Source organism: Larimichthys crocea, chromosome XXII, assembly GCF_000972845.2.
Source record: "Larimichthys crocea isolate SSNF chromosome XXII, L_crocea_2.0, whole genome shotgun sequence".
Taxonomy (NCBI): domain Eukaryota; kingdom Metazoa; phylum Chordata; class Actinopteri; family Sciaenidae; genus Larimichthys; species Larimichthys crocea.
The window spans coordinates 9,951,437-9,977,427 of NC_040032.1; the positions used below are offsets into that span (position 1 = coordinate 9,951,437).

The 25,991-nt window shown below is 42.7% G+C and overlaps 1 protein-coding gene across 21 annotated transcripts in view; it reads left to right on the plus strand.

Moving 5' to 3' along the window:
* The window catches only part of dlg2 (discs, large homolog 2 (Drosophila)), a 138,716-nt gene extending 113,324 nt beyond the window's left edge, over window positions 1-25,392 (plus strand). For 11 of the 21 annotated variants that reach the window (XM_027273595.1, XM_027273597.1, XM_027273600.1 and 8 more), the window contains 14 exons: window positions 7,616-7,771; window positions 10,409-10,565; window positions 13,599-13,701; window positions 14,646-14,690; window positions 16,315-16,429; window positions 16,662-16,838; window positions 16,931-17,006; window positions 18,838-18,934; window positions 20,081-20,131; window positions 20,264-20,365; window positions 21,052-21,224; window positions 21,376-21,485; window positions 21,596-21,687; window positions 22,182-25,392. In XM_027273595.1, the coding sequence (XP_027129396.1) occupies window positions 7,616-7,771; window positions 10,409-10,565; window positions 13,599-13,701; window positions 14,646-14,690; window positions 16,315-16,429; window positions 16,662-16,838; window positions 16,931-17,006; window positions 18,838-18,934; window positions 20,081-20,131; window positions 20,264-20,365; window positions 21,052-21,224; window positions 21,376-21,485; window positions 21,596-21,687; window positions 22,182-22,288 (1,561 nt within the window). In that variant the 3' untranslated portion in view covers window positions 22,289-25,392. Of the gene's footprint in view, window positions 1-7,615; window positions 7,772-10,408; window positions 10,566-13,598; window positions 13,702-14,645; window positions 14,691-15,141; window positions 15,492-16,314; window positions 16,430-16,661; window positions 16,839-16,930; window positions 17,007-18,837; window positions 18,935-19,355; window positions 19,402-20,080; window positions 20,132-20,263; window positions 20,366-21,051; window positions 21,225-21,375; window positions 21,486-21,595; window positions 21,688-22,181 lie in introns of those variants that run through there. The other 10 variants (XM_027273598.1, XM_027273615.1, XM_027273603.1 and 7 more) reach the window with 6 other exon arrangements.
* The last annotated feature ends 599 nt before the right edge of the window (window positions 25,393-25,991 follow it).

The window sequence follows — 25,991 nt, forward strand, 5'->3', positions numbered from 1 at the left end:
ACACACCTTCTGCATTTTACCTATGGGAGAAAAAAAAAAAAAAGAAAAAGAAGAAAAAAAACACTTACCCACCACCCAGGCGTGGTGGCGAAACGCGGCGTCCATCGTCGTAACACACCACACACACCCACAATGTTCCTGCAGGACATACTGTCCTACTAACCGACTACTTTCCACACACCACACACACAGGGCTCGGCTCCAGTATTGCAGGTGGAGTTGGGAACCAGCACATTCCTGGTGACAACACATATACGTCACAAAAGATCGATGGCGGGGCGCGAAGGACGGAGGCTCCAGGTCGGAGCCGGTTGCTCATGTGTTTTCGTGGTTTGTTTCATCCTTTTATATTTTATCTCTTTTGATGTTAAACATCGGTGACTATTGGTCGATCTCTCTGCCTGTGTGTGACGAGGATATGAGTCTGTTTCAAACAGGACCCTGCTTCAGGAGTGCAGCAGCTCGCTCCTTCAGGAGGGGCATCTCCTCATGCTTAACCAGCGCTTAATTTAATTACCTTCCTACTTTGGTTCTCACCCAACTGATCTAGTCCAGGCCAACCGCTCTCCTGGTTCGCACCGGAGCACGGTGGACTAATCTAAACCGAGCAGGACGGAAAACACACACACACACACACACACACACACACCCACACTGAGACTTGTTCTGTGTCCGGGACAGGTGAACAACTACAGTCGTGAGGAAAGTGTCTCATGAAAGAGGCCGTGGCCATTCTGAGAACACGTCGGACGTCGTCTACCTGAAAGTGGGGAAGCCCACCATGTCTACCTGTCAGATCCCTATGGGCCTCCTGACATCACACACTGTGAGTACCTGAAGATTCAACGTGTTCAAGCGGCCTGCAGAGAGCTGCAACTCTTTTTTCTCATTCACGTAACTAGTCAACTTTTACCATGACTTCTGTTTAAACTCATAGATATCTGTTATATTCATATATTAATTCCAAAACGACGTTTCTGTTTTGTCATTTCACGTCAACAATTCACAATTTATAGATATCCACAGTTGTACTTTATTTACATATAAATAAAGTCAAGTCAACTTTATTGTCAACGCCTGTTCCCTGCTGCAAACAGCAACAAACATGTAAAATATGTAAAAGTTAAGATGTGACTAAGAAAACATATAAACAGTTTAAACATGGCAAATCTGAAAGATATTCACAGTGTGGACAGTTTGAATGACAAACAGCAAATGACTAGAAGTTCCAGATATTTATTTATTTAAAATCTGTGAATACAAATGTAACCAGTCAAAGTTCATCAGGTTGCTGCTGCACACTGTGGGAGCTTGTTTTGCTGATACGTGATTCACCAGTCATGACTCAGCGCTCACGATCTCATGTTAATCAGAGGTGGGTGCCAGTGAGGAGACTTTTAACATTTAATAGTAAGAGACGACATGCAGAGATTTAATTTTCACATTTGATAATCTGTAATGTCACATGCTAAAATACAAATGCTAATGCGTAAGTAGTGTCACATTATATTGATGTAAAGGTCTGAAAATGTCACCTGAACTGGATCCATCAGCTCGTGCGTCAGCCTCACCTTTCCTACTGTAAATGACACGTGTACAGATTCTTATTTCAGGTGACTTTATACATGCATGAGAATAATATATATATATGTTTCATGTTGCCCAAATCTTACACACTGCCTTTAGCTCTGGTTTGGTCTCCACCTTGTGCTAAAAAGTTGCATTAAAAATCGCGAACAAGGTCCAATCAGATCTTCTCATTTGCTCTCTGGCTGGTCACAGTTACTACAATCCACATGTTGAATTCTACTTTTTATTTGCATGTTTTGATTTCTGCAGTATGAAATATTGAAAGTTATAAAACAAACAGGAATATTCTCCCTGCATTATTCATGCAGCTGCCCTCTTAATTCTTCTCGCTCTTCCTCTGCACTTTTTCTCCGGCCATGGAAAATCATATCTCTTCCCCCGTCAACAGTGGCACTTTGGAGTACAAGTTGGGTCTCCCCCATCTCCCCGGAGTTACTCCCCCTCATAAGCACTTACTGGGGGAAGAGGATATAAAACAGGTTGGATGGTTTTTCCTTCTTACGGTAATTACCTCCCTTCCTACCAGACTACTAGAACTACAGGTAGCTTGTCCAACCCGCTCCACCCATTCCAACTTTGTTGACTGATCTGTGTCGGGTTTGGATCCGTGTCCTCTGGTCCAGCAGTGTGTGTCGTGTGTTGTGTTTGTGTTTGTACCATTTGTGATGCATGTTCTCATAGTACATTATTCGACTCGTGTGATGTCCATCTGCAGATTTAGATAATTGACGGCCTGTCGTCAGAGTCTGCAGAGACGATGTTGTCTCGCTGTGCAGCGCTTTGCTGTGTTTTTGGGATCAGTCGGCAGTCATTGCCAGAACCCTTAACGAGTTTAGGATTCAGAACTAGGCCAGGAAATCTTTCAGAGAGTCTGCGAGAAGTTTGGTTCGTCTCTTTCCACTGTTGGCTCTTCAGCGCTCGTCTCTGCGGTGTCCCTGCCATCACAGTCCAAAAGAAGAAGCTTAAGATGTCTTACAGGAATGAGTCACAGCCAAAACATGAGCAGCTCCCCACCTCAGCTGCCCGAACACGTAATCCCAAAGCACGTGCCATGCGGCTCGGACCGAACAGCCAAACTTTTCTATCGGTAGTTAAATCAAAGAAGAAGCGAAGCGAATGTTTCCAGATTTTCTGCCTGCACGTCAGACCAGGTCAGGTTGAGAGCGGCGCTCGCGGCTCTGTTTATGTTAATGTTCATGTTGAAGAATGAAGGAACGTGGTGGAGATCCACCATGAACAAATGAATGCATGCACAGATCGGGTCGTGGCTGCAGAGCGGTGGAGGAATATCGCAGCAGAGTGATACAAAAGCTCATTTCAGAGGATAACTGAGCGACCGGGTGTTAGAGCTTTGTTGGTGAAGATGATTAGTCGTCCATTCTCTTTGCAGTTAAGAGGTTTACTGCTTGCTTCAGGCCAAGGTCCATCTATAGCAGCCCTTTCAGATTACCTTGCTGACACTAAAGTGTGCCACTTGTTCACCGTGTTTTTCGCTCCATGAAAACTGTGAGAACGCTCGAAGGCCAGAGGATCTCGGATTCATTTGTGCTTAAATGTTAATCTGACCTTTTTGTTCGCGGCGAGAGTCGAGCCTTTCTTCTTATTAGCGAGCAGAGTGATTGAAGAGTTGTTGTGGCCTCAGCGTTTTTTTAATTCACCCCAGATTTTTGTGGAGCCAAGCAGCTTATGTGCTGAATAAAGTTCTGATGGACTAAAAGGAACCAGAATAACACAAGACAGAGAGAACGGAGAGAAAACTCTGACGTCCACGACCAAGACGACGACGATGACGACGGCTGGATAGATCCTGATACCGTGATATGATGAAATGATCTTTACGAGCGCGCAGAAGGCGCTGAATGTGAGTGGTGAGCCATCCACACTCGAAAGTGCATTATATATATTTTCCTAATTAGTAAGACGGTTTATGCTTCACAGCAGCAGCTGTCAGGACTGAGCGCTGTAGTGCTCTCTGAGGAGCTGTATCCTGCTGCTGGGAGCAATATTCATCTCTGAAGAGTGGGTGGTGTTAGTGGAGGGAGGATGGAGGATAAATAACAGCTACTTTTAATAAAGATATGAACTCTCTTTTTTGTGATCCTTAACAGTCCCAGTTCCTCTGGTGTGAAAAACGGTGTTTCTCTGAAAGCGTCCAAATATAATGAATCGAAGCGTTGATTTAAAACCGCACATCACCTCCCACCATTCTTCAGTTATCCTTAAACACCACCACTGATATTCAGTTTCTGGACTTGAAGCGTCCAAACGTGACTTAGAGTCTAATGAATTAAAGACGGGGTGCCCCTCCCTCACAGCACAGCTGTAAGCCCTTACAGACTCGCACCAAAGGTCGGAGCATTTCGTTCTGATCCGGCCTGCTGGCTGCCTGAGCTCAGCTCGCTGCAGTATGAATGATTACAAGAGAAACCAAGCCGACTGTCCACGAGTGCTTCGGCTTCTGCGCCTCCGCAGCGGGTCATTATCAGACTCCGGGACTCAAACTAGAAAGATTTGGTTCTTAAAATAAGACCTGACCTGACCTCCACCCACCTCACTCGTTTGCTCAGACATTCACACTGTGCTTTCCAGAGCTCTGTGGGTCTTTGAATCTTTCTCTCCAGTACTCCAAATTCTGTAGATCATTTCGTCTGGATCTGTGTTTTCTGTCTTTAAGTCGTCGTAGGTCTTGTATATTTTGCATGTTCGTGACATTTGTTGCTTCATTTTCTGTTTTATTCACCAACTCGTCTTCAATCCAGCTCGAGTTCCTTTTGAAATCGTGAAGTCTCGAGTTGTTCGTCTGTCGCTGATCTAACTTCTTTAGTTTCTTCTTTCTTTTCTTGTCGTGCGTTGCACTCTCTCGCTCTTTGCTCATTACTTCATGATTTAACTTGTTAAGCTAACCGCCTGGTGGAAGTCACTAATGCTTTCTTGACTCAATCTCTTGTTCACGTCTTTGGTTCGGGTTTTAAAAATATGTTTTTCTTCAGATGTTGACTGTCCAGTGTGTGATTTAGGTACAAGGAGGTTATTGTGATGACACTCAACACTTCAGATGTTTTTTATGAAAAGAAGTGATGTACGAGGATGAGAGGAATGTTGTAGGGGGGAGAGTGTGAGTCAGTGTGTAGGCAGAGACCTCCAATACATTCATCTACTTAAACTTGTCTGACCTAAATTACTGTACACACCAAAAAACAATTCATAACTGTCTCCTTCCACAGCACGCTCCAGTTAACACAACAACACACACACACACACACTGAGTGTTTACCCACACGTGTGTGCATGATGAGCTCACACACAGCGGGTCTCGTGGTGACCCTTCACCACACGGACGTCCGCTTCAACGTGTTCTTGTCGTGTGTCTTCTGTTACGTGTCGCACGCCTTCACGTCATTAATGTTTTAGAAAAAACAACTCTGCCTGTTTTTATGAGAGTTATCAAAACGTTTCGCTTTCCATCCTGTTAGAAATCCCTCGCTAGACGACGGGGAGGGTACAGTTTGATTCCCAGCAACTTCTTCCAGTTGAGGTGAGATGTTTGCTTTGACTCGCCCGCTGCATGTTTCGCATGATTTGAATGAATCGATGGTGACAGAAGCACGACACACCTGAATGTTCTGAATGTTTCCTCCTCACTGAATTATTATGACCTGTTCATGTTTATGACGTGTCTGTCATTGACTGATCTGTCTGCTGAGCACGCTAACTCATTAACACACTGCTGCTCGCACACACACACACACACACACACACACACACACACACACACCCTTGCTCAGTCCAACTCTCCAACATTATCTTGTATTTAAATTAAATAATCTGGCTTTAATCTACATGAACAGGAAGTAATCACAGGTAATTAACAATATCCACAAAATATCGATGACTGTACCGTTACCATGGCGATGACATCGATCTATCTGTCTATTCAAAGGCCACAGATTCATGATTCATTTCAAAGCTGCAGTAGATGAAACAAACTAACTAACTACATCCTGACAAATAACTCATCTGACTTCTTTAAAGTCCGTGTAAAGGCGATTCCATGTTTTCTTTCAAAACACAATAAATATGTTGGACAGTAGTTGATGAAAACTCGTGAAAAGACTTTAAATTAGTGAAATGTGGAGTTAGAGGTTCAAACAGTCTGCCATAAACAGCTTCATTACTTTATTTTAATTACGAAGTAACAAAGTGATGAAGTAGAAGTGGATTGTGAAGGGCCATATTAATGCAGACCGGAAAATAATAATCACAGTAACGTCAGGTGACGTGGTGCACAGTAATGTGATTTCTACACGTCAGGGTTTCTCATGTGTGTTATCTAATGTAAAATACACGTTAACGGGACACGGGACGTCTCTTATACGCAGCAGCAGCTTGTGGCTATGACGATAATACATGTAGTCAGATCATCAAAACACAACGGAGCTGTAACCGCAAAGTGACGACAGACAGCTGAGATACACTTATGTACGTTTGGACAGAGAGAGACAGACACAGAGAGACAGACAGAGAGACAGACACAGAGACAGAGAGACAGACACAGAGAGACAGACACAGAGACAGAGAGACAGAGAGACAGACACAGAGAGACACAGAGACAGACAGAGACAGACACAGAGACAGACACAGAGAGACAGAGAGAGAGACACAGAGACAGAGACAGACACAGAGAGACAGACAGAGAGACAGACACAGAGACACAGAGAGACAGAGACAGACACATAGAGACAGACACAGAGAGACAGACACAGAGACAGACACAGAGAGACAGACAGAGAGACAGACACAGAGACAGAGACACCGAGAGACAGACACAGAGACAGACACAGACACAGAGAGACAGACAGAGAGACAGACACAGAGACAGAGACACAGAGAGACAGACACAGAGACAGAGACAGACACACAGAGAGACAGACACAGAGAGACAGAGACAGACACAGACACAGAGAGACAGACAGAGAGACAGACACAGAGACAGAGACAGAGACACATAGTGGTTCAGTGGACACGTTCCACAGTCCTGGAGCTGCAAATTAATTTTTACCTGATTTTAACACCTAATTAAATAAACTTATTGATATTTTTAATCATTCAGATTTGTCTGCGTGGTTAATAACACTTTGACAAACTCAGAACACAAATTTATTTTGACTTTACACGGACTTTAACGTCAAACGAAGCTCCAGGTATTTCTGACAGTGTCACAGCTTCAGCAGCACTGTGTTTAAAGACGTCAGTCCTGACAGCAGAACTTTGAATATTGAAGCTAAAAACTGTGAGCAGCTCCAGAAGTGAGTCAGTCTCCATAAGTCCCCATGTTAGACAGCAGAAATAAACATGTTTACAGCCTGGTACAAAAAACAGTTTTGGTCTCTGTAGCTAATTTCCCCGTTCATGACAACTGTACTGAGGGTGAATTTATATACAACTCACCTGTTCACATTATATTAAGGCTTAAATCACAGAGGTGTCATTCGTCTTTGCCTATATTTAGATTAGATATAGAAACCTGTGGGCGACTCAGGCTCGGTCCGTTCTTTACACTGTCACTGGAAGTTTCAATATAAGAAATAGTTCACTTTGACCCTGATTTTAAGAGCTCCTAAAAGTTTGCTGCTTACATTTTAATAACATGAATGATTTTTCTCAGCTGAGTTTAGTTTTAACAGTTTTAATTTGCAAACTTTAAATTTTTCAATCAAAGATTTAAAATATTCTTTGATTCCAGCTCCTGAAATGTTTTTTTATGAATTGTTTTTGAACCCAATCAGTCAGACTCTGAGTTCTGGATCAGTCGACGTTGAAAACATTAGTTTGACATTAACGCTGACAGGAGTTGTGATGAACATAAAGCATGCCAGCTCTCACCTGTCCTTCCTCCTGTCTGTCTTTCATCTGTGTGCCTCCGTCACCCTTTGTTCCTCCCATAGCCTTCACCTCCACCTCCTCCACCCGCCTCTCTGCCTCTGGACACTAACCTCTCTGCTCTTGTCTCTCACTCCACTTGTAGGCCTCCTGAGCCAGTTTACAGCACTGTGAACAAACTCTGTGACAAAGCACCCTCCCCCCGACACTATTCCCCCGTGGAGTGCGACAAAAGCCTCCTCCACTCCGCCCCCATCCCAAACTATCACTTAAGCCTGTTCCCTGACTCGGACATCACCAGGTACTTTCCACCACCACCAACACCACCCACCCCAACATGTGAACGGCATGCCATGTTACCACATCACCCACCTGTGTCGTGTCTCTGTGTGTTCACCTGTTCGCCACGTCTCGATGTTTGTTTGATCAAGCTGGCACGCCGTTTGTCCCTCCTCCATCTCCGTCTCTCTGTCTTTTAGAGGAGCCTCCTCGTCTCATCTGCCACCAACACACGCTCAGAGAACTCAGAGAAATATTCAACAAAGTGCTAATTATGCAGAATAATGTTTATTATAGTATTTTCATTCTAACTGTTGATAGATTATTCATCTTTAAAGGTACATTGTGTAAGATTTCTAAGCTATGGTGGCCATCGAGTGACAAACAACGAGTAGTCACTAGTCAAACTGTGAAAGAATCCGTTAAATAGTTCAAGGAAAAAACAAAACTTACATCATCATACACAGTTTACAGTCTGTCGTCTGCGTTAACGTGAGAAGCATTTTTGCAACCAAAGTTTGTTCAAGACTAAATATTTGTCCTGGACTGAACAATCGATACGACGCCAGCCTGAGCCTGAGAAGTCTTTAGTTCATTAACAGATGCTTTAATTGTCCCCTCATGTCTTTAAAATGAACATATTTGAATTGTCTGTCAGTGTAATTTCTCACACTAACACACCGTTAGAAGACTCCAGGCGTTTTTTCATAAAAGCATTTTGAAACATCAGAGGACAGACGAGATGAATCACAAAGCATCTCCTCAAAAAAAAACGATGTCCGAGCGTTTGACAGACGCTCCGTTCGTGGGTGGAGCTGAGACGAGTTGGCGTAGTCATAAATGTGACGGTGCAGAGGCCGCTGAGTGAGCATGCTCGATGCACTCAGACGCTTTTTACTAACCTGATTCTTTCGAGCTTGATCTTTAACCTTTAAGCCACCTCTGTGTGTGTGTATGTGTGTGTGTGTGTGTGTGTCAGTGAAACTTTCTTCAAACCAACTTTGTTCAGCTGATGCGTTTCCTGGTTTCCATGGCAGCACACTTCCTTCACAGATTAATTTTTAGTCTCGAGTGAACAAAGTCAAAATGAGTTATCGGTGCATTTTTTCCTGTGACTGATCCAATATACAGCGAATCACATCTTTGGGACCGTGGGCAGCCAAAGGTGCACTGAAGGGGGGATGAAATGAAGGAAGGGAGCCTGGATGGACTCAAAATGAACCGCAGTGTTAAATTAGACGAGCGTGTCAGAGAGGAGGGCAGTGGTGCAGTGTGGATGGAGATCCAGTGAAGAGCTTTCAGTCACGGTGCAGGTGTGGACAGGTGAATGATCGGCTGCAGGTTGATCTTTTATGCAGCTGATGTTACTGTAGTTTGTGTGTGTCAGGAGGAAACGTGCAGACAAAGAAGCATTGAGCAGCAGCAGCAGCTCCATCCACATGTTTTGATTAATCATTTTTAGCTTCAGTCACGTGGTGCATCATGTTTCCATCGTTCACAGTCACAGTTTGACCAGCAGGTAACCAATCAGCTGAATCCAACAAAGACTCATCGTCCTGTTTTCCTGATCGTAGATCTGCAGCTCAGAGCTGCGTGTTACATTTCATTCATGTCATCACAGGTTTTATTATGTTATAGATATGGAATAAACAAGGAGAAGACACGCTCCTCTCCACATTAAGTCTCTGCTGCTCTTTGCATGGATGATTCTTTGTATCTGGCCCCACAGCAGCTTTCTCTGCAAACTCTCATCTATTTATAACTCGGACAAAATGTCAATTTATTCTGCGGGGCGTTCCAAACGGCGTCTCTGCATTGATTAGATGTTCAAGTCCTGAAACTTGCAGCGTTTTGGAAAAGGAAGATTATAAACGCCTGCAGCCTGTCGTTGGCGATGACTTTCAGATTCTCAAGGTTAGAATTCAGAGGGAGGCACTGCAGACGAGGTGTGTTGTTACAGTTTACAGCACAGTTTCATGTTGTTATATCACATTAAAGTGAGACCTGTGAAGCTCCTTTGCTTGAGGAAAATGGCCTCGCTGTCTGCTCCTGTAGTTTATGCACTCAGCAGCAGATGGCAGTGTGCTGCAGACAGTCTGAGGACGAGGCGTCGCTGCTTTTCATGTGTCAGGTGTCACTTGATAATAAACATGGATAAGCTGATTTCAGTGTCGTTTAGTTTTATTTTTTATTCCAGTTTGATAAAGTAGAAGATGATCACTGACACCAGGTGTCACGCTGACCACCATCCTCCTCTGCAGGTCTTCATTTATTGCAAAACAATAGAAATACCTTGAATCAGATCTTCTCAAAGTCTCAGAGTCTTCTTTGGACGTACATGTCCAAATATACAAACGTGTGTGTGTGTGAGAGAGAGAGACAGAGAGAAAGAAAGCAAGCCAATGTGTGTTTTAGCATGTGACGAGCTTCCTTTTCCGTCAGAACTGAATTGGGGACAAGTGATCCTAAGTAGAGCACCGTCCCCCTGTGGACTTCCAGCAGTCTTTGAGCTCCGTAGCCCGAGCAGAGCATCGCTGAGGCTTTAGTCCACGTACCAGTCCGCGATTCTTGTCTGTCGTCCACCTCTCTGTCCTCCGGCCAAGATGCTGAAACCCACCGACTCGCCCGAGCTGATGTACTACCTGAACTGTCTGTACAGGGAACCCAGGAAGGTCGTCCTCCACAAAGGCTCCACGGGCCTGGGCTTCAACATCGTGGGCGGTGAAGACGGCGAGGGCATCTTCGTCTCCTTCATCCTGGCAGGAGGGCCCGCTGACCTGAGCGGGGAGCTGAGGCGAGGAGACCAGATCCTATCGGTGAGTCGAGACACGCCCGTGTGCTTCATCATGCTCCACCCATGTTAGAAAACATCAGCTGTGACCTTGTGTCAAAAATCTGAATAATAGCAGAAGCTCTGATTTACAAATAGAAACAACCTGCTTACCTGTTTTATTATGAGACACCATCACAAACGCCTCAGACTAATTAACTAAACGAAGCTTGTTTTAATAAGAGACTTTTAAAATTAACCCTGTGTGCTCGCAGAGTATTAATAGAGACCGTAATAGTCCCACTGGCCTAGATTTATTTCTGGGGCCAAACCTGAACAAGCGGCTCTTTCTTTCTTTCTTTCTTTCTATTTTTATTCCTGCAGCATGTCGTCACTGTTACTACACAGAGGTGTGGTCACTTATCAGTCCGTTTATTTAATGAGGCTTAAATGATTCTCAGCTCCAGAAGCTGCATCCCGAGCTTTGATCACTGCTGTTTTCTTGTTTTGGTTCATTAAATATTTAAATGAAATGATTGATGAAGGTGGGGAAGTTTCTGTATTCTCTTGTCAAATCCGTCAAGGTACACGTGACTCCTGTCACTAAAATATTGATGAATCCAATAAATTTAAATGATTACTTGATTTATTTATTGATAGTTGTTGATCACATGATCCAGTTTTGGATCAAATCTTCAGTATGTGTTGCTCAAAACTTGTTTAAGTAATTTTGGAATTAAAGAAAAACTTCAGGCTCATCCTGAAGGACCCGGTTCAAACTAACGGAATAATACAAAATTTATTAAGTTGCAGTTAATATATATGTGAAATATATTTAAATGTAAATCTATTTTCTACTTTATCACTTGAGGTGACTCCAAACTAGTTACTCTACCTGTTTTTAGTGATCTACATTATGATCTATAGTCCTGTTTACAGCTCTGATTTTCTGATTATCTGTATATAAAGTCAGATAAATGATCTGCAAAATCTGGGATTTATAAATCTGTATGAGCCTGATCCAGATTCAGTGAAAGTAAATATGAATATATTTGTGTTTTGGAGCAAACATCGTCAGAGATTCAGTGAGATGGTCCGACAAACAGGAAACTCAGCGCCCAGCATCTTCATGATCGTTGTTGTTCCACACTGTGGAGCAATAATACTAATATTAATATTAATAATTAATAATCACTTGACTTCACTCAGTCGTTGTTTCGGTGCCGTATAACAAACGACAAAGATGAACGTATGTGTGATGACTTCCTGAGATGATGAACAGAGGAAGTGATTGTTCCGCCTCGTTACGGTTAATTGTACCAGTTTTCCTCCCACGCTGAGCAACAGATTGCTCCGTCTCATCTCATCGTGATGCCGTGCTGCACATTGGTAAATCAGCGCGCCTGTTCGTTTGCTTCCAATCAGCAGCTCCGTCTGCCCTGATGGAAGCAGGCAGTTAATATCCCAACACGGCCCGCTTCTCAGATCCAACTAGAACTTTCTCCATCGACCGAACATTCCTCTGTCTCCACACACACACACACACACACTAGGGATGTTTCTGCACTTACACACACCTGAGGCTCTTTGGTCTGTTGCCAGTTGCCACAGTTGCCCTAACACAAGTGTGGAAGTGTAACACTGTGTTAATCCTCTTGAGTAACGCAACACAGAAACAGAGCAGTGCTTGGATTTCCCTCTTTGAGATGACGGAGCTCACCCGACGTCACATTTGTTCTTCACCTGATTTATTTATGGTGGTTATAATACACGATAGACAAACAACAGAAAAAAGAGGACATGATGAGGATATGATGAGGATATGATGAGGACATGATGAGGACATGATTGAGGACATGATGAGGACATGATGAGGATATGATGAGGACATAATGAGGATATGATGAGGACATGATGAGGACATGATGAGGATATGATGAGGATATGATGAGGGCATGGTGAGGGCATGATGAGGACATGATGAGGACAGGATGAGGACATGATGAGGGTATGATGAGGACATGATGAGGACATGATTGAGGATATGATGAGGATATGATGAGGACATGATGAGGACATGATGAGGACATGATGAGGACATGATGAGGACAGGATGAGGACATGATGAGGACAGGATGAGGACATGATGAGGACATGATGAGGATATGATGAGGACAGGATGAGGACATGATGAGGACTTGATGAGGACATGATGAGGACATGATGAGGATATAATGAGGACATGATGAGGACATGATGAGGACATGATGAGGACAGGATGAGGATATGATGAGGATATGATGAGGACATGATGAGGACATGATGAGGATATAATGAGGACTTGATGAGGACATGATGAGGATATAATGAGGACTTGATGAGGATATGATGAGGACATGATGAGGACATGATGAGGATATGATGAGGACATGACGAGGACATGACGAGGACATAATGAGGACATGATGAGGACAGGATGAGGACATGATGAGGATATGATGAGGACATGATGAGGACAGGATGAGGGCATGATGAGGACAGGATGAGGACATGATGAGGACAGGATGAGGACATGATGAGGACATGATGGGTAAACAAAGGACCAGAGTTTGGAGGTCTAGCCAAGAAAAACCAAAACCTGTTTATGCAGATGGACGAGTCTGTCTGTCTGTGTGTGTGAGTAATTAGGGGGACATGTAAATAGATTAATAACTAATAACTAGCCTACAAGTACAGTATGTGGTGGTAGTGGTCTGGCCACAGGTCCGGGCACCAGGGGAGCGGGCCAAAGTCCAGAACCTGACAATAATTGAGACTTTTTATGTCATGGAGACTGATCCTGGGCATCCTGCCGAACTTTCCTAGTGACAGATCCCAGTTCAGACGCTAGATATCAAATAAAAGCCACATACTGTGTCGTGGTGCTGGGAGGTGTAAATTCATTTCCAAGCAGAAGGCAGAGGATCTGGACTCTCAGGGTGCATGAATCTAAAATATAATTCCATAAATAAAGTTAATGCAGCCATGGTGTCCGGTAAAACAGAAATAAACCTGCGTGTTGTCCCGGCTGTTCAAACAGGTGAACGGCATCGACCTACGAGGAGCGACGCACGAACAAGCAGCAGCAGCTCTGAAAGGAGCCGGACAGGTGGTCACCATCATCGCCCAGTACAGACCCGAAGGTGAGTTACAGGTAGAAACATCCTGCTTATGTAGGTCTTCTCTACCCGCCGAGTGACTTCTAATCAGGCCACGGAGGAGTGACGGCTCGCCTTATGCTCCAGCACCAACTTTATTAAAGCTCGGTCCAACATCCGTAACATGGATCTCTGTGTTTAAAGATGTTAAATAAGAGACCGTGCTTCCCCTCAGACTGTGAAACAATGAAATGTTACTTCTCATTTCATTTTCAGATCTCACACTTTCTTTTGTCCCTTCATTCCACGTGACTGTGAGCGCTCTGTGCGTCTCTTACGGATGAAATCTGAGGATGAACATCCTCTGCAAGATTTCACCTTCAGAATAAGAGCTTCAGTGAAAAGAGTCCGTGCACGGCATGCTCATGCTAATTTAAATCAGACCAGAGACAAAGAGTGTCTGCCGACCGTCTGTTGAGTTACATGCAGTGGATCAGACAGCTCTGACTGGTGACATGCTTCCTCTGATTAAGGTCAGCAGCAGCAGCGTCTACCCGAGGACAGTGACTCATGGTCAGAGACTTGTCCATGTGTCAGAGGTGTCAGACTCACAAAGTGTCCAGACTCTTCTATGCCGAGAGCTGTGCAGGGTGTTAGCCTGGAAAGTATCGATGTAAAGCTTATTTTATTTTTAAATCTAAGACCTGACGTTTGCATTTATAGTTTATCTGATGAGTCTTCACACATTTCCTGAGTTTTGTTGGGAAAAACAGTCAGACAAGAGTCAGAATTGAGAGTTTAGGTGTTTGCATCTCAAACGTGACCAAATTTTTTAAAGATCTAAAGCAGATTTGAAAATCCAGCTCAGGCCGACTTTGCTCCGTCTTCATCGGGCGTCAAGGTCAATCTTACTCCTGTCAGAGGTGAAGTCTTAATGCTGACTAACCCCGATCTGGCACTAACACCTGCTTTCTCTTCTTACCCATCAGAACTTGCTCTATGCTCACCACGACGGGCCCACTCTCCTGCACCAGGTTTGTGCCACTGGCACCCCGTGGCTGCTCTGAGCTTTAGCATCATTCACCGAGCGAGAGTCGCTGCGTGAATGTGACCACAGACAGTCTCACCTCATGCTTCCCTCTCGCCCAGACCTGTTTGACTCGCACTCCTCCTCCTCCTCCTCCACACATGCACTCTCTAACCCTCCTGACTTCACCTTTTGTTTCTGTGTCTGCAGGCCGTCCTTTGTTCCTCCCTTTTAAGATGTGTGCTGTGTCACTATCAGCACATGCACACACACTCAGTCACTTTACATAGCTGTGTTTAATGTTCCTTTTGTCTTTAGAGTAACCAGGATACTGTGTCTGCAGAGAGGCACTCAGAGTAAAGATGTTTGAACTAATGTAACAAACATGCAGCCCAAACACAGACAAGAGAAACAATAAAAAGCTTTTAAATAAATTCAAATAAACACCAGTGATTCAAATTAAAAAGCTCTGTGAGCTGCACAGTTTAGAGACGTCAGGACGTTTTAAAGGAAAACGTAGAAGGACCTCAGTGATCTGGCTCCAACACAGAGTGAAGTATAATCTCTGACGTATGAAGGAGTCGGCTCGTCAGTCACAAACTAAGTTGCTGATCTAAAATCAGTTCGGAACGTCCGTTTGTCTCCGCCCAATGCACGACGCCACAGGAGAGAGAGGGAGAGAGGGAGAGAGAGAGAGAGAGAGAGAGAGAGAGGTGTTTCTCTTTGTCTACTTAGTGCTGCACTCGGCACAGAGCTGGACTGTTTGTAGAGAGCAGAGAGGGATCAGAGAGAGTCAACATGCAGACAGGTACGTGACGTTTTAGAGTTTAAAGTAGATTTCTGCTTCTGAAATTAGATTGGGATTTAAAATTTAGTTATTTTAGATTTTCCAGTTTGTCCCTTTGGAGAATTTAAGGTGTTAATGTGCTGTATGAATACCAGGATGAGTTCAGGCTGCAGATGATTCAAACATACATGTTTAGTATTTGTAGATATCTATATCTCTCTGATTTTCTTGCTTTGGCTCCTGGGCTGCAGGTCTTTGCAGTCAGACATGTCACGTCTCTTTACTGGTTGATCTTCTGTCAGTGACGGTTTAGCCAGCCATGCCTCAAGTCATCAGGTTTTTTTCCTCCTCGTAGTAACTGCACTGTCAGGGAAAGCGTCCTCGTCAACAGAGTGACGGCTTTTCACATCCTGACATCATCGTTTTTAGTTTTTTCTTTGCTGACAGCGGATCAGTTCACGGCGTCAGACATGACTGACTGCAGATCGTGGTGGGTCAAGAACCCAGAACAACAAAAGAAATGAAAGTGTGAAGGTGTTTATTATAATTATAGTTCATTAGATAGTTTGGCATGTTTTGAAAGTGTAATCTAGGTCCCCTTAAAACTACAGCGACACCAACTTAGTGAGTATTTCAAGGTGCAAGGTTAAACTCAGTGTTAAGATATGACTGATAAATAAATATCCACCTCACCTCATGCACTGTGTCGACCCGTCACATACAGAACCACATTCTGGGTCCTTTCTTCACTTCATCAGGTCGACCCTCCTCTTTCCCAGGATGCACTGGAGCCTGACTGCAGACGTGGCTGTCAGTCTTGATTCGTTTTAATCTTGTCTTGCAGAGTACGGGCGTTTCGAGGCCAAAATCCACGACCTGCGGGAACAGATGATGAACCACAGCATGAGCTCTGGGTCAGGATCCCTGCGAACTAATCAGAAGAGATCGCTCTACGTGAGGTGGGTCAAGCTAAATAAAACTAAGAGCTGCCTGACATTTCTTCCATCTTCCACTGACTGATGTAAAGACTGAACACACAGACGTAAAAGCAGGTTTGAGATCTGTGAATGTTTCTTGTTATAGCAAATCCCTGTGGACCGACAGTCACTGTTCTCTCTGACCCGGTAACGCTGTTAGAAAAGACCTCACATGAACGTATGACGTAATCCTCATGTCTTTTTCACTCAACAGGGCGCTGTTCGACTACGAGAGGGCAAAGGACAGCGGTCTCCCCAGCCAAGGTCTCAGCTTCAGGTACGGAGACATCCTCCACGTCATCAACGCCTCGGACGATGAGTGGTGGCAGGCCCGGCGCGTCACCCCGCACGGGGACAGCGAGGAGATGGGTGTCATCCCCAGCAAGAGACGGTGAGGACAGAAGAATAAGAATAAGAGACTTGATGTAGTGTCAGCGTGAGTCTTTGCTTCATCGCTGACACGACTCTTTTCTTTCCTGGCAGGGTGGAGAGGAAAGAGCGGGCGCGTCTAAAGACCGTCAAGTTCAACGCCAAGCCGGGCTCGTTTGACTCCAAAGCGGTGAGTGACTTTCCAACAGCTGCCAAAGTGGCAGTTTATGTTATTGGATTCATTCCAGTGATTCATAGCGTAGCTCAGATGTAACTGTGGACTTCCAACAAAAAGCTGCAGTGACCGTACGCCGTCCCGTGTCACCGTACTGTCATCGTCAGTCTCACTTTAAGTTTTATCTACACGTCTCGCTTCCATTCACATATTTTATTCATATAACGACATTTTATATATTCTATATTTGTGTATTCTGCCAATATTTCAGCTAAAATGATTTTTAATGAGGAGTAAATGTGTCTGAAACTCCGGAGCACGACGTCAGACGTCGTATTCATCCTCTCCATCTTTTTCTTTCTGTCACTGCATGTTGTGTTTTTTTTTTTCTGTGTGCTTATTAAAATCTCTTCTATGATTTACGTCACGTTCTCTCATAGCATGATCTCTGTATCTCTTTTCTCACCTTGCTTTTTCTTTAAAATGCCTCTGACGCAACTGTGACACATCAAGAAGTGCCGTGAAGTGAACGCTTTCAAACTGTGACACATCAAGAAGTGCCGTGAAGTGAACGCTTTCATTCCCCAGACGGACAGACACCAGACTTTATTCTTGTTTTTTCTCGAGTTGAAGTAAAAGACATAAAAGTTTATTTCTCTCAGATTAGTTCAAATCCATGTTAGTGAGCATTTCCACCTGACAGGTGATGCTGATTAACCTCATGATTCTCAAACTGGGCTCTCCATGAGCCGTCGGTTGGAGATCCGTGAAAAGAATTTAATTAAATTAAGTTATTATTTAAAAAGTGAGTAACTATGAATGGGAACCACTTCCATCATCATGTATAGGACATTAAAAACTCCTGAAATAATCACTCAGTGACTCGGAGGATGCACTTGCAGCTCCTGCAGCTGATCGCACTTCAACAAGTGATGCAAAAGCCAAACCTGCAAAAAATATGAAGACAGTTTCCTCGAGCTCGGTTCTGTTGAGAACAACGATGGAAGAAAAAAAGGCGTCATGTGTCTTCAGGAAGAAGAAGACATGAAGCCAGACAATCCATAAAATCTAAATAATTCCTGTGGCAGTGAGGATTATAAGGGGGGTCCTGTAAGTGATTAAACAGCACGATTATTACAGACGTGCCTTCGTCTGCTTACAATAAAAAGCCACTTTGAGATATGCAGTTATTCTTGGCATGAATTATTTTTAATTTGTTAACAAATTCAAGATTAAATTCAGCATTTGTTTTTTAATTTGTTAACAAATTCAAGATTAAATTCAGCATTTGTGCATCAAAAAGCTCAAAACTTTGACTTCAACTCCATAAAAATCAGCTTTTAAAGCTAAAGTTTTACAGATTCAGACAATAAAATATGACAAATCTGACTTTATTCATATCAGTCTTTGCATTTCTGATGAATGTTTAATCATAAAGAGTCAGAAAACGTTAAAAAAGACTGACAGCAGTCCAAGGTTATCATATTTACAGTGTTGTATAACAGAGAATATTTTAGTAGCTGGAACCAGCATGTCACTTAAACGTTTAATCAATTATTAAAATTGCTGGCGATTATTTCCCTGATTATCTAATCACTTCATCTTTGAAACTGTTTATCAAACTGGAAATAGAACGCAGCATCGTCGTAATCAGGATTAAATAACTGTGACCCACTTTGATTCAAAGTAAGAATGAAAACAAGTTCTCATTGTTGGATCTGGGAGAAACGTTCGGTCTTCAGCGGAGGAACTTCTTGATGTCCCACTTTTGTGCGAGCGGTTTGTTTTTGTCTGCATGAACGTGACAGATATACCTGTGTGCCCCGTGCTTTCTCTCCCTTCACAGTCATTCAATGACAAACGTAAAAAGAATTTCATCTTTACGCGAAAGTTCCCGTTCTACAAGAACAAAGAGGGTGAGCAGGATGGCAGTGATTCAGACCGTAAGTAAGCTCGCAGACACACATGTTCTTCCATGCAGAGTCAGCGTAGGCCTGTGTAGAGCGGTCAGGGGGTCACAGGTGTGTTTCCTCTCATGGTCACATCATGTCGTCTTTGTTTTCTGTCTCTTTCTGTTGGAGCACAGTCGGACGCCTCCCGGCTCTGAGGAGAAGTCCACGTTGTTCTTTTTCTGTGTGATATTGTGCGACCCAGTTTCCCTTCAGAGATCATTTAGGCTCCGTCTCAGCCGTGTTGTATTCTGACCTCCACCCCCCCTGCTGGCTGCTCACGGTCTGGACAGAGACAGATCTATGAGCCCACAGCTCCGTCCTCTCACTTCCCTCCCCGAAACCTTTTGCTTATGTTGCGGCTGTCCTCCTTCCTCTCTTTCTTCTGCTCTGGCACGCTCTGGACGGCCAATAGGACATCCTGGGGATAGGTGATGATGGGTATGGGACAAAGACGTTCAGTAAGTTGGTCCAGGAATGATTCCTCGTCTCTCTCTCTCTCTCGTCTTATCTCCCCTCCTGCACTTGCATGCTGCATCTGTCGGACTTGTCTCGCTTCGCGGTGTGTTTGCCTCGTCACAAAGGGTGAAGCAGGTTCAGTAAACGCACCGAGGGCGTTGTTGTACGGTTCGTTTGGAGCCACAAGTCAAAGTAGCTTATTATGAATCGAACCACCCGGACACGAGGTCAAAACACTCAAACTAAAAGTCACATGCAGGTTTGATGAACAGACATAAACACATTTTTAATAACTGCACCCCCTGACTGACGCCTCTCTTCAGACGTTGATTATGTTTAATGCATGTCTGCATGACATAAACAACTCTAATGTCTCCGTCTTTGTTTACGAGCATGTTAGTTTGAAGTAGAGCATGTCAGAGTTAACTTAATGTGTTGTTGACTGTTAATCAACAATCACTCCTGAGCTCGAGAGCGACACACTAAACCCAAAATATCAATAAATGTTTAAAAGTGAATGATTGTGGTTAATTAATTTCATGTGATTCATTCATGCAGCATGCGCTGTACACACACAAACATCAGTGAGATAGAAACATGTTCTGTGATGCGTGGCATGTTTGTTCATGTCAGTATTTGGATTTGTCCATAAATAACATTTTTCACCGTGTTCCTCACCAGGGAGTCAAGAGGACGTGATTCTCTCGTATGAACCTGTGCTGCGGCAAGAAAGTGAGTGGTGATCGAACACGTGAAGCACAGTCTGTTCATTTATTTCAAACACGTCTGTGTGATCGAGGAAATGAAGCAAAGCTCGAGCTGTGACTTCTGAATTAAAGCTCTTTGTTCCTTTGTTGCTTCCAGTTAATTATGCCAGACCCGTCATAATCCTCGGACCAATGAAGGACCGGATCAACGATGATCTGATATCAGAGTTCCCGGACAAGTTTGGGTCGTGTGTGCCACGTAAGTAGCCCCTGAGAACAGAGCGACGCGATGATACCGACAGTCAACGTCTGTTTCGTGATGTGTTTACCTGCTAAATCACGAAGTCAGTGTGACGTACCAACATCACTTCAACCATCATTTCACTTCAACCTGCAGAATTTTTGAATGATTGCTGATCATCTACGATCAAAACTTCTCAGTCTTGTTACCGCCGTCTTTCCTAACATCATGACATCCTAACAGGATCGCTCCCCTTGTGTGTTAACGTGTTCTCCATCAGCCAAAGTTCAGTTTTTATTTTGCATGTTATGATTTACCCATCTCTTTTTATTTCAATATACTTTTTTTTTGTACCGTGTAAAGCTGCCAACAGTTCAGGGCAACAAGGTGAGTGAGCGGAGCAGCTGATCCCTTTATTTAGAACGTGACTCTGACGTGACTTGTCCCTTTGGTTTGTGTGTTTGTCTGTAGACTGTTCACATATTAGGACACGTTCAACCTTTGTAGACGCTTTCATGTTCAGACAAAAAAGAGTAAAATATCTTTGAAGGTAAATGTGAGAGTCACCAAACTCTGGCTGTGTTTGGTAGGATTTCTTTACAGCACAGAGATGTTTGTGATCCCAACTCACCTCACAGTGATGTGCAGTCACTCTAAGTTTTTATAGACTCGAGTTCAGCTTCTTGTCCTCCTTGCAACCAAAGATACCACTCGGCAGAAGAGGGACTACGAGGTGGACGGGCGAGACTACCACTTTGTGATGTCCAGAGAGCAGATGGAGAAGGACATCCAAGAGCACAAGTTCATCGAGGCGGGACAGTACAACGATAATCTGTACGGGACGAGCGTCCAGTCTGTCAAATACGTGGCTGAAAGGGTGAGAGCTTATTTTTTACCTGTTTGAGACAGAAAGACGTGAAGACGACGTCTCCTCTGGACGGAGCTTTGACTGAACGCTGTTTAGGATTTAGTTCAGATGTATAGCACAGGAGGCCGTGGTGGTTTTAAGTGTTCCTTCTCTTGTACAGGGTAAACACTGCATTCTGGATGTGTCTGGAAATGCCATCAAACGACTACAAGTAGCACAACTCTATCCCATCGCCATCTTCATTAAACCTAGATCTATTGATTCATTAATGTGAGTATTCACTACAAGGCTGCACGTGCACGATACATTTAGTTTGATATTACTGAAGTCCCCCTCTTTATCATTTATAAATCAACGTCGTATCCTTCGTGCCTGTGCAGGGACATGAACAAGAGACTGACAGAGGATCAAGCCAGGAAGACGTTCGACAGGGCGATGAAGCTGGAGCAGGAGTTTGGTGAATTCTTCACAGGTATTGATATTTTAATAAAAAGATTCAGTTTGCGTCTCGCTGTTCACAGTGTGTAAGGCTGTCTTTGTCTAAAGAGTGAGGACGGTGGCCAAATTATCAAGATTATTGTAGAGAGCTGATGTTTAAGAAGTCTTGTGCGATTATAAAAGGAACAATATCATTGTGATGTTTCAGTTTTGTAAGATAATAATAATTTATTTTAACTTCCAGTGATTCTAATCGAAGATTCCAGCATGTTTTCTATGTTAAAGTTCAGTTTAACGTCTTAAATCCAACTCTGTGTGTCTTTCATTGACATTTTTACATTTTAAGCTCATGTTAAAGCTCCTACGTGTGATAATAACAGATTTACTTTTGTTTCTGATCATAACTGGCAATAATTAGTGTCAAACTTTGGTGCACGGGATCTTATTTTACTCTCCTCTTAGACATTAGACAGCTCTGAGGCTTCATGAGTGACTGTATGTAACAATCTTGAATGTGTTGCTTTGCAGCTCTGGTTCAAGGAGACACCTTAGAGGACATTTATAACCACTGCAAACAGGTCATAGAGGAACATTCAGGACCCTATATCTGGATCCCCTCGAAGGAGAAACTATAATAACTCATCACCCTGGAAGGGAGTCTGGACTGCTAGAAACTAGTAATAAGTTGTAACATATGATAACTGTATGGCGATGAATAGTCTTCATAAATAATTATTGTGAATATGTTTTTTGGGTTTTTCTTTTGTTTGTTTTTTTATTTTCTCTTCCCTTTCTTTTGGTTATTGCTTCATTTTTCACTCAACATGAATGTTCCTGAATGTAAACCACCAAGTGTTAGAAAACGTAGGTCTTGAAACATGAACCGTTTGTACATTTGTTCATTTATTTTTATTTTTTTTGTTCTTTTTAAGTTGAACAAAAAGGAAAAAGAAATGTACTGAAAACAAAATAAATCTGGGGTGTGTGTCAAAAACAGGAAACCCGGCGACGGCGTTAAAGAGCGTGCAGATTTCTTTTGGCTTCGCTAACGTAGGAAGGAGCGTAGGTTCTCCGACTGTGACGCCCTCGCCCTCCCGTCACGCTGCAGCAGCAAACACTCACATGAAGTTTGATGTTCGGTCTGATTTTGTGCGACACGGCTTCGCTTTGTGTTTGTTTACATCGTGATTTCCTCCTTCTTGAATTATTGTATTTATTTCTCTGACGTGACACCGAGGACGTGCGAGGAACATGAATTATTCACTGTTTTTATTTTTATTTTTTTATTATTATGATTATTTAAAAGCAGACACTTCTCATCCAGCTGTTGCATTGACAATGAGACGTAAAGGGAGGAAGCTGCTATCGGCAACAGAGATGTAACACTATATTTTGCTACTTAAATTGCTAGAGGGCACAAAAGCACAGAATTATTTATTATTGAAAATATAACTTTGATTAAAAGGTCATTTACAGAGCATATTTTATTTGAGTGATGTAGTATGTTGTGACTGTGTTAGGGTGGATGGAAACATTAAGGCGGAGGAGACATTTGATGTTCGTGATGTTTTGTAGACTTGGAGTGGAGAGGGTGGTCAAAATATTGAAATATTAAATTTAATTCTGAAACATATTTTTGTCTTTTCAAACTAATAGCAGGACAGTGAGGAATAGGAATAAAAATAAAGGACCGATACTTTTTAAAAGTATAAATATGGTAGAAAAGGTCAAATCAGATATTAATATTTGTAACAACATTGCAGAGTTATTAAGAGTTTAAAAGTTTAGTTACTTTACTTTGAAAGGACTCAGACTGAAAAAGGTTTGACAGTGATGGATCTGTGGTTTCAAAGGTTGGACCCTGACCCAGAGACCTGAGCCAGCGCTCTGGTTTATATGTAACTTATTTACATTTCCCTGCTGAGCTGCAGCAGACGGAAAGTAACCCAAAAAAAAGAATTTTGTACTAAAAAGTGTAACTTTTCTAATCTTTGTCCCCCCGTCACGTCTATTGGAAGCTCAAGGAAGAGATCAGGAGGACCGAAGTTATCAAAGAGGCAACAATGTGAACCTCTCCTTTAATTATTAGACGATTACAAATTTCTCCTGCCTCTGGTTCAAACAGGAAGATGTTTAAATAGCTACAATCATGGCTTACCTTTTAAATATTCAGCAGAACACCTGACAAGGTAACAAAGACCGTCCTGAATCAGCTCCAGAGAGTCAGGAGTAAAAAACGCTTCACCGATCCAGCACGATACAAATATTTCCACTATGTATAGTTTACTCACCGGTGGCTTGCCTTGTTTGAAAGGGCATACAATATAGTACCTCGCTTTGTTAGAAAAAAAAACCTAAAATAAATATCCATTATGTACTTTAAGCACTTGGAATGACTAATGCATCTACCAGTGTGACGATGAGCTTCCCGTTCCCCTTAACTGCAACGCCATTGGTCGTTAGATCCCCATGACAACAATTTGTGAGTGATATATATACTTATATATATATATATATATTCTAGTATTCCTGCTCTTTGATTTAGACAGCATGTTTCACCCAACCTGTTATCAAGTAAATATAGTCGTGACATTAAATGCAGGTATGTTTCTAATCAATGGGACATTTCAAAAGTGCACTTATTCATTGTTTTTGACAAATAGGCACTGTATGATACCAGTAATTAATACCATTTTTAAAGCAAGTATATATAAAAACAACTTCCACTGATTTATTGTTGTGCGACGGCGCAGTGAACCCCGAGAAGACTGAACCCTGTTTGACCTGTTTGAATGGACCACATACTGTACCCAGAGTAGCTGATTAAGCATTTAAAAAAAAAAAAAACATGCCACGCCATTTCTGAAACAGGTGTGTACTTTGAAGATGAAAAATGATGTTTTTATGTACAGATAGGATCGTGTGTCTCTCGTCCCTCGGCATCGATTGGTTGAGATTTTCAGCACTGATGTGCGTGAGTCAACACAAGCGTTTCCTTTTATTTCTTTTGCAATATGTTTCAAGACACCTGCCGTCATTCTTTTGCAGATTTTCCATAACGTATTGGTCACCACTTGCCTTAACAGAGAAGGTTTACTGTATATCAGAAAATTCAATCTTATAAATGTACTTTTCCTTTGAGAATAGAACATTTTATTTAATCCTCCTTCACATCTAAACTCAAGTGAAAGAAGGCTGAATCAAATCTAAGGTCAATGTCATTCTACTGAGGGTGTTGACGCCTTGTACTGATAAAGTTAAAAGGCCGATGAGATATTTTATATTATGTAATTTTATCTTTAAAAAAAAGAAAAGAGCATTTCTGTGGCGACTGGAAAAACATTTTAAAATGGTTGATGAGGAGACGCCTCAATATTTTGACCCTTGTCTTTCCGAAAGTGTTACTGGCCAGCGATATGATGAGATGTAAAAGAAAATATATCTTCATACTGGCTTGATATTAACGCTAAACCTAATACAGTACTTCCAAAGTCATTGTGAACATTGTAACACATGATATTACATGATACAGGCCGGTGGGGATTTGTGTGTGGAAATGTAAAGGATGTTGACCTATGCATGTTGCAACAGTCTTCTGTTTCCTGTGGATGTGCAATATTCAACACGACTGAAGCATTGGGGTACTTGCTGTGTTTTAAGACATGATCAAACTGCAGATTTGAATCATTCAATCAGACTTGTGTCTATTTTAAACTTAAATAAAAACACTGTTGTAAGAGGTGGTCTCCAGGCGATATCTTGGTTGGTTAACACATGTAGCATATTTCCTTTTTCAGCAGTTTCCTGTTGTGAACATTATAGACCACTGCAGACAGGAAAACGGGGGGAGAGTAAGAGGGGCCCAACCTGGGTACATGGTGTACAAGTGCACGCCGTGTGAAAGGTGAGCTACAAATCATCTGTTATGCACTTATTAACAGTGCTTTTTGCAGCTCCGCCATCTGGATTGAGTACTTCATGTTGTCAGAGTTGATAAAATGTGAATAAACTTGCATATAAATACAGTGTTTTAGCAGTGGAGCACACAAAACACACCTTGACCTGTCCACCACACGTTATAATGACACTATACAACATCCTTATAATAAAAAAAAAAACAGAAGCAATATATCTTAATAAATTTAATCTCTGCTATAAAATGTGTTTGCTGCAATACCTGCCATTTTGAAAAGACAGAGCATGTGCTCTGTTGGCCACACCCCCGTGATGTGCGTCACATGACTGCAAATCCCAGGATGTGTCTCTTTAAAAACAAACGTAAATGGCAGCCACCAACCAAAGAGAATATTCTATGAAACATCTCAGACAGAAGGAGAT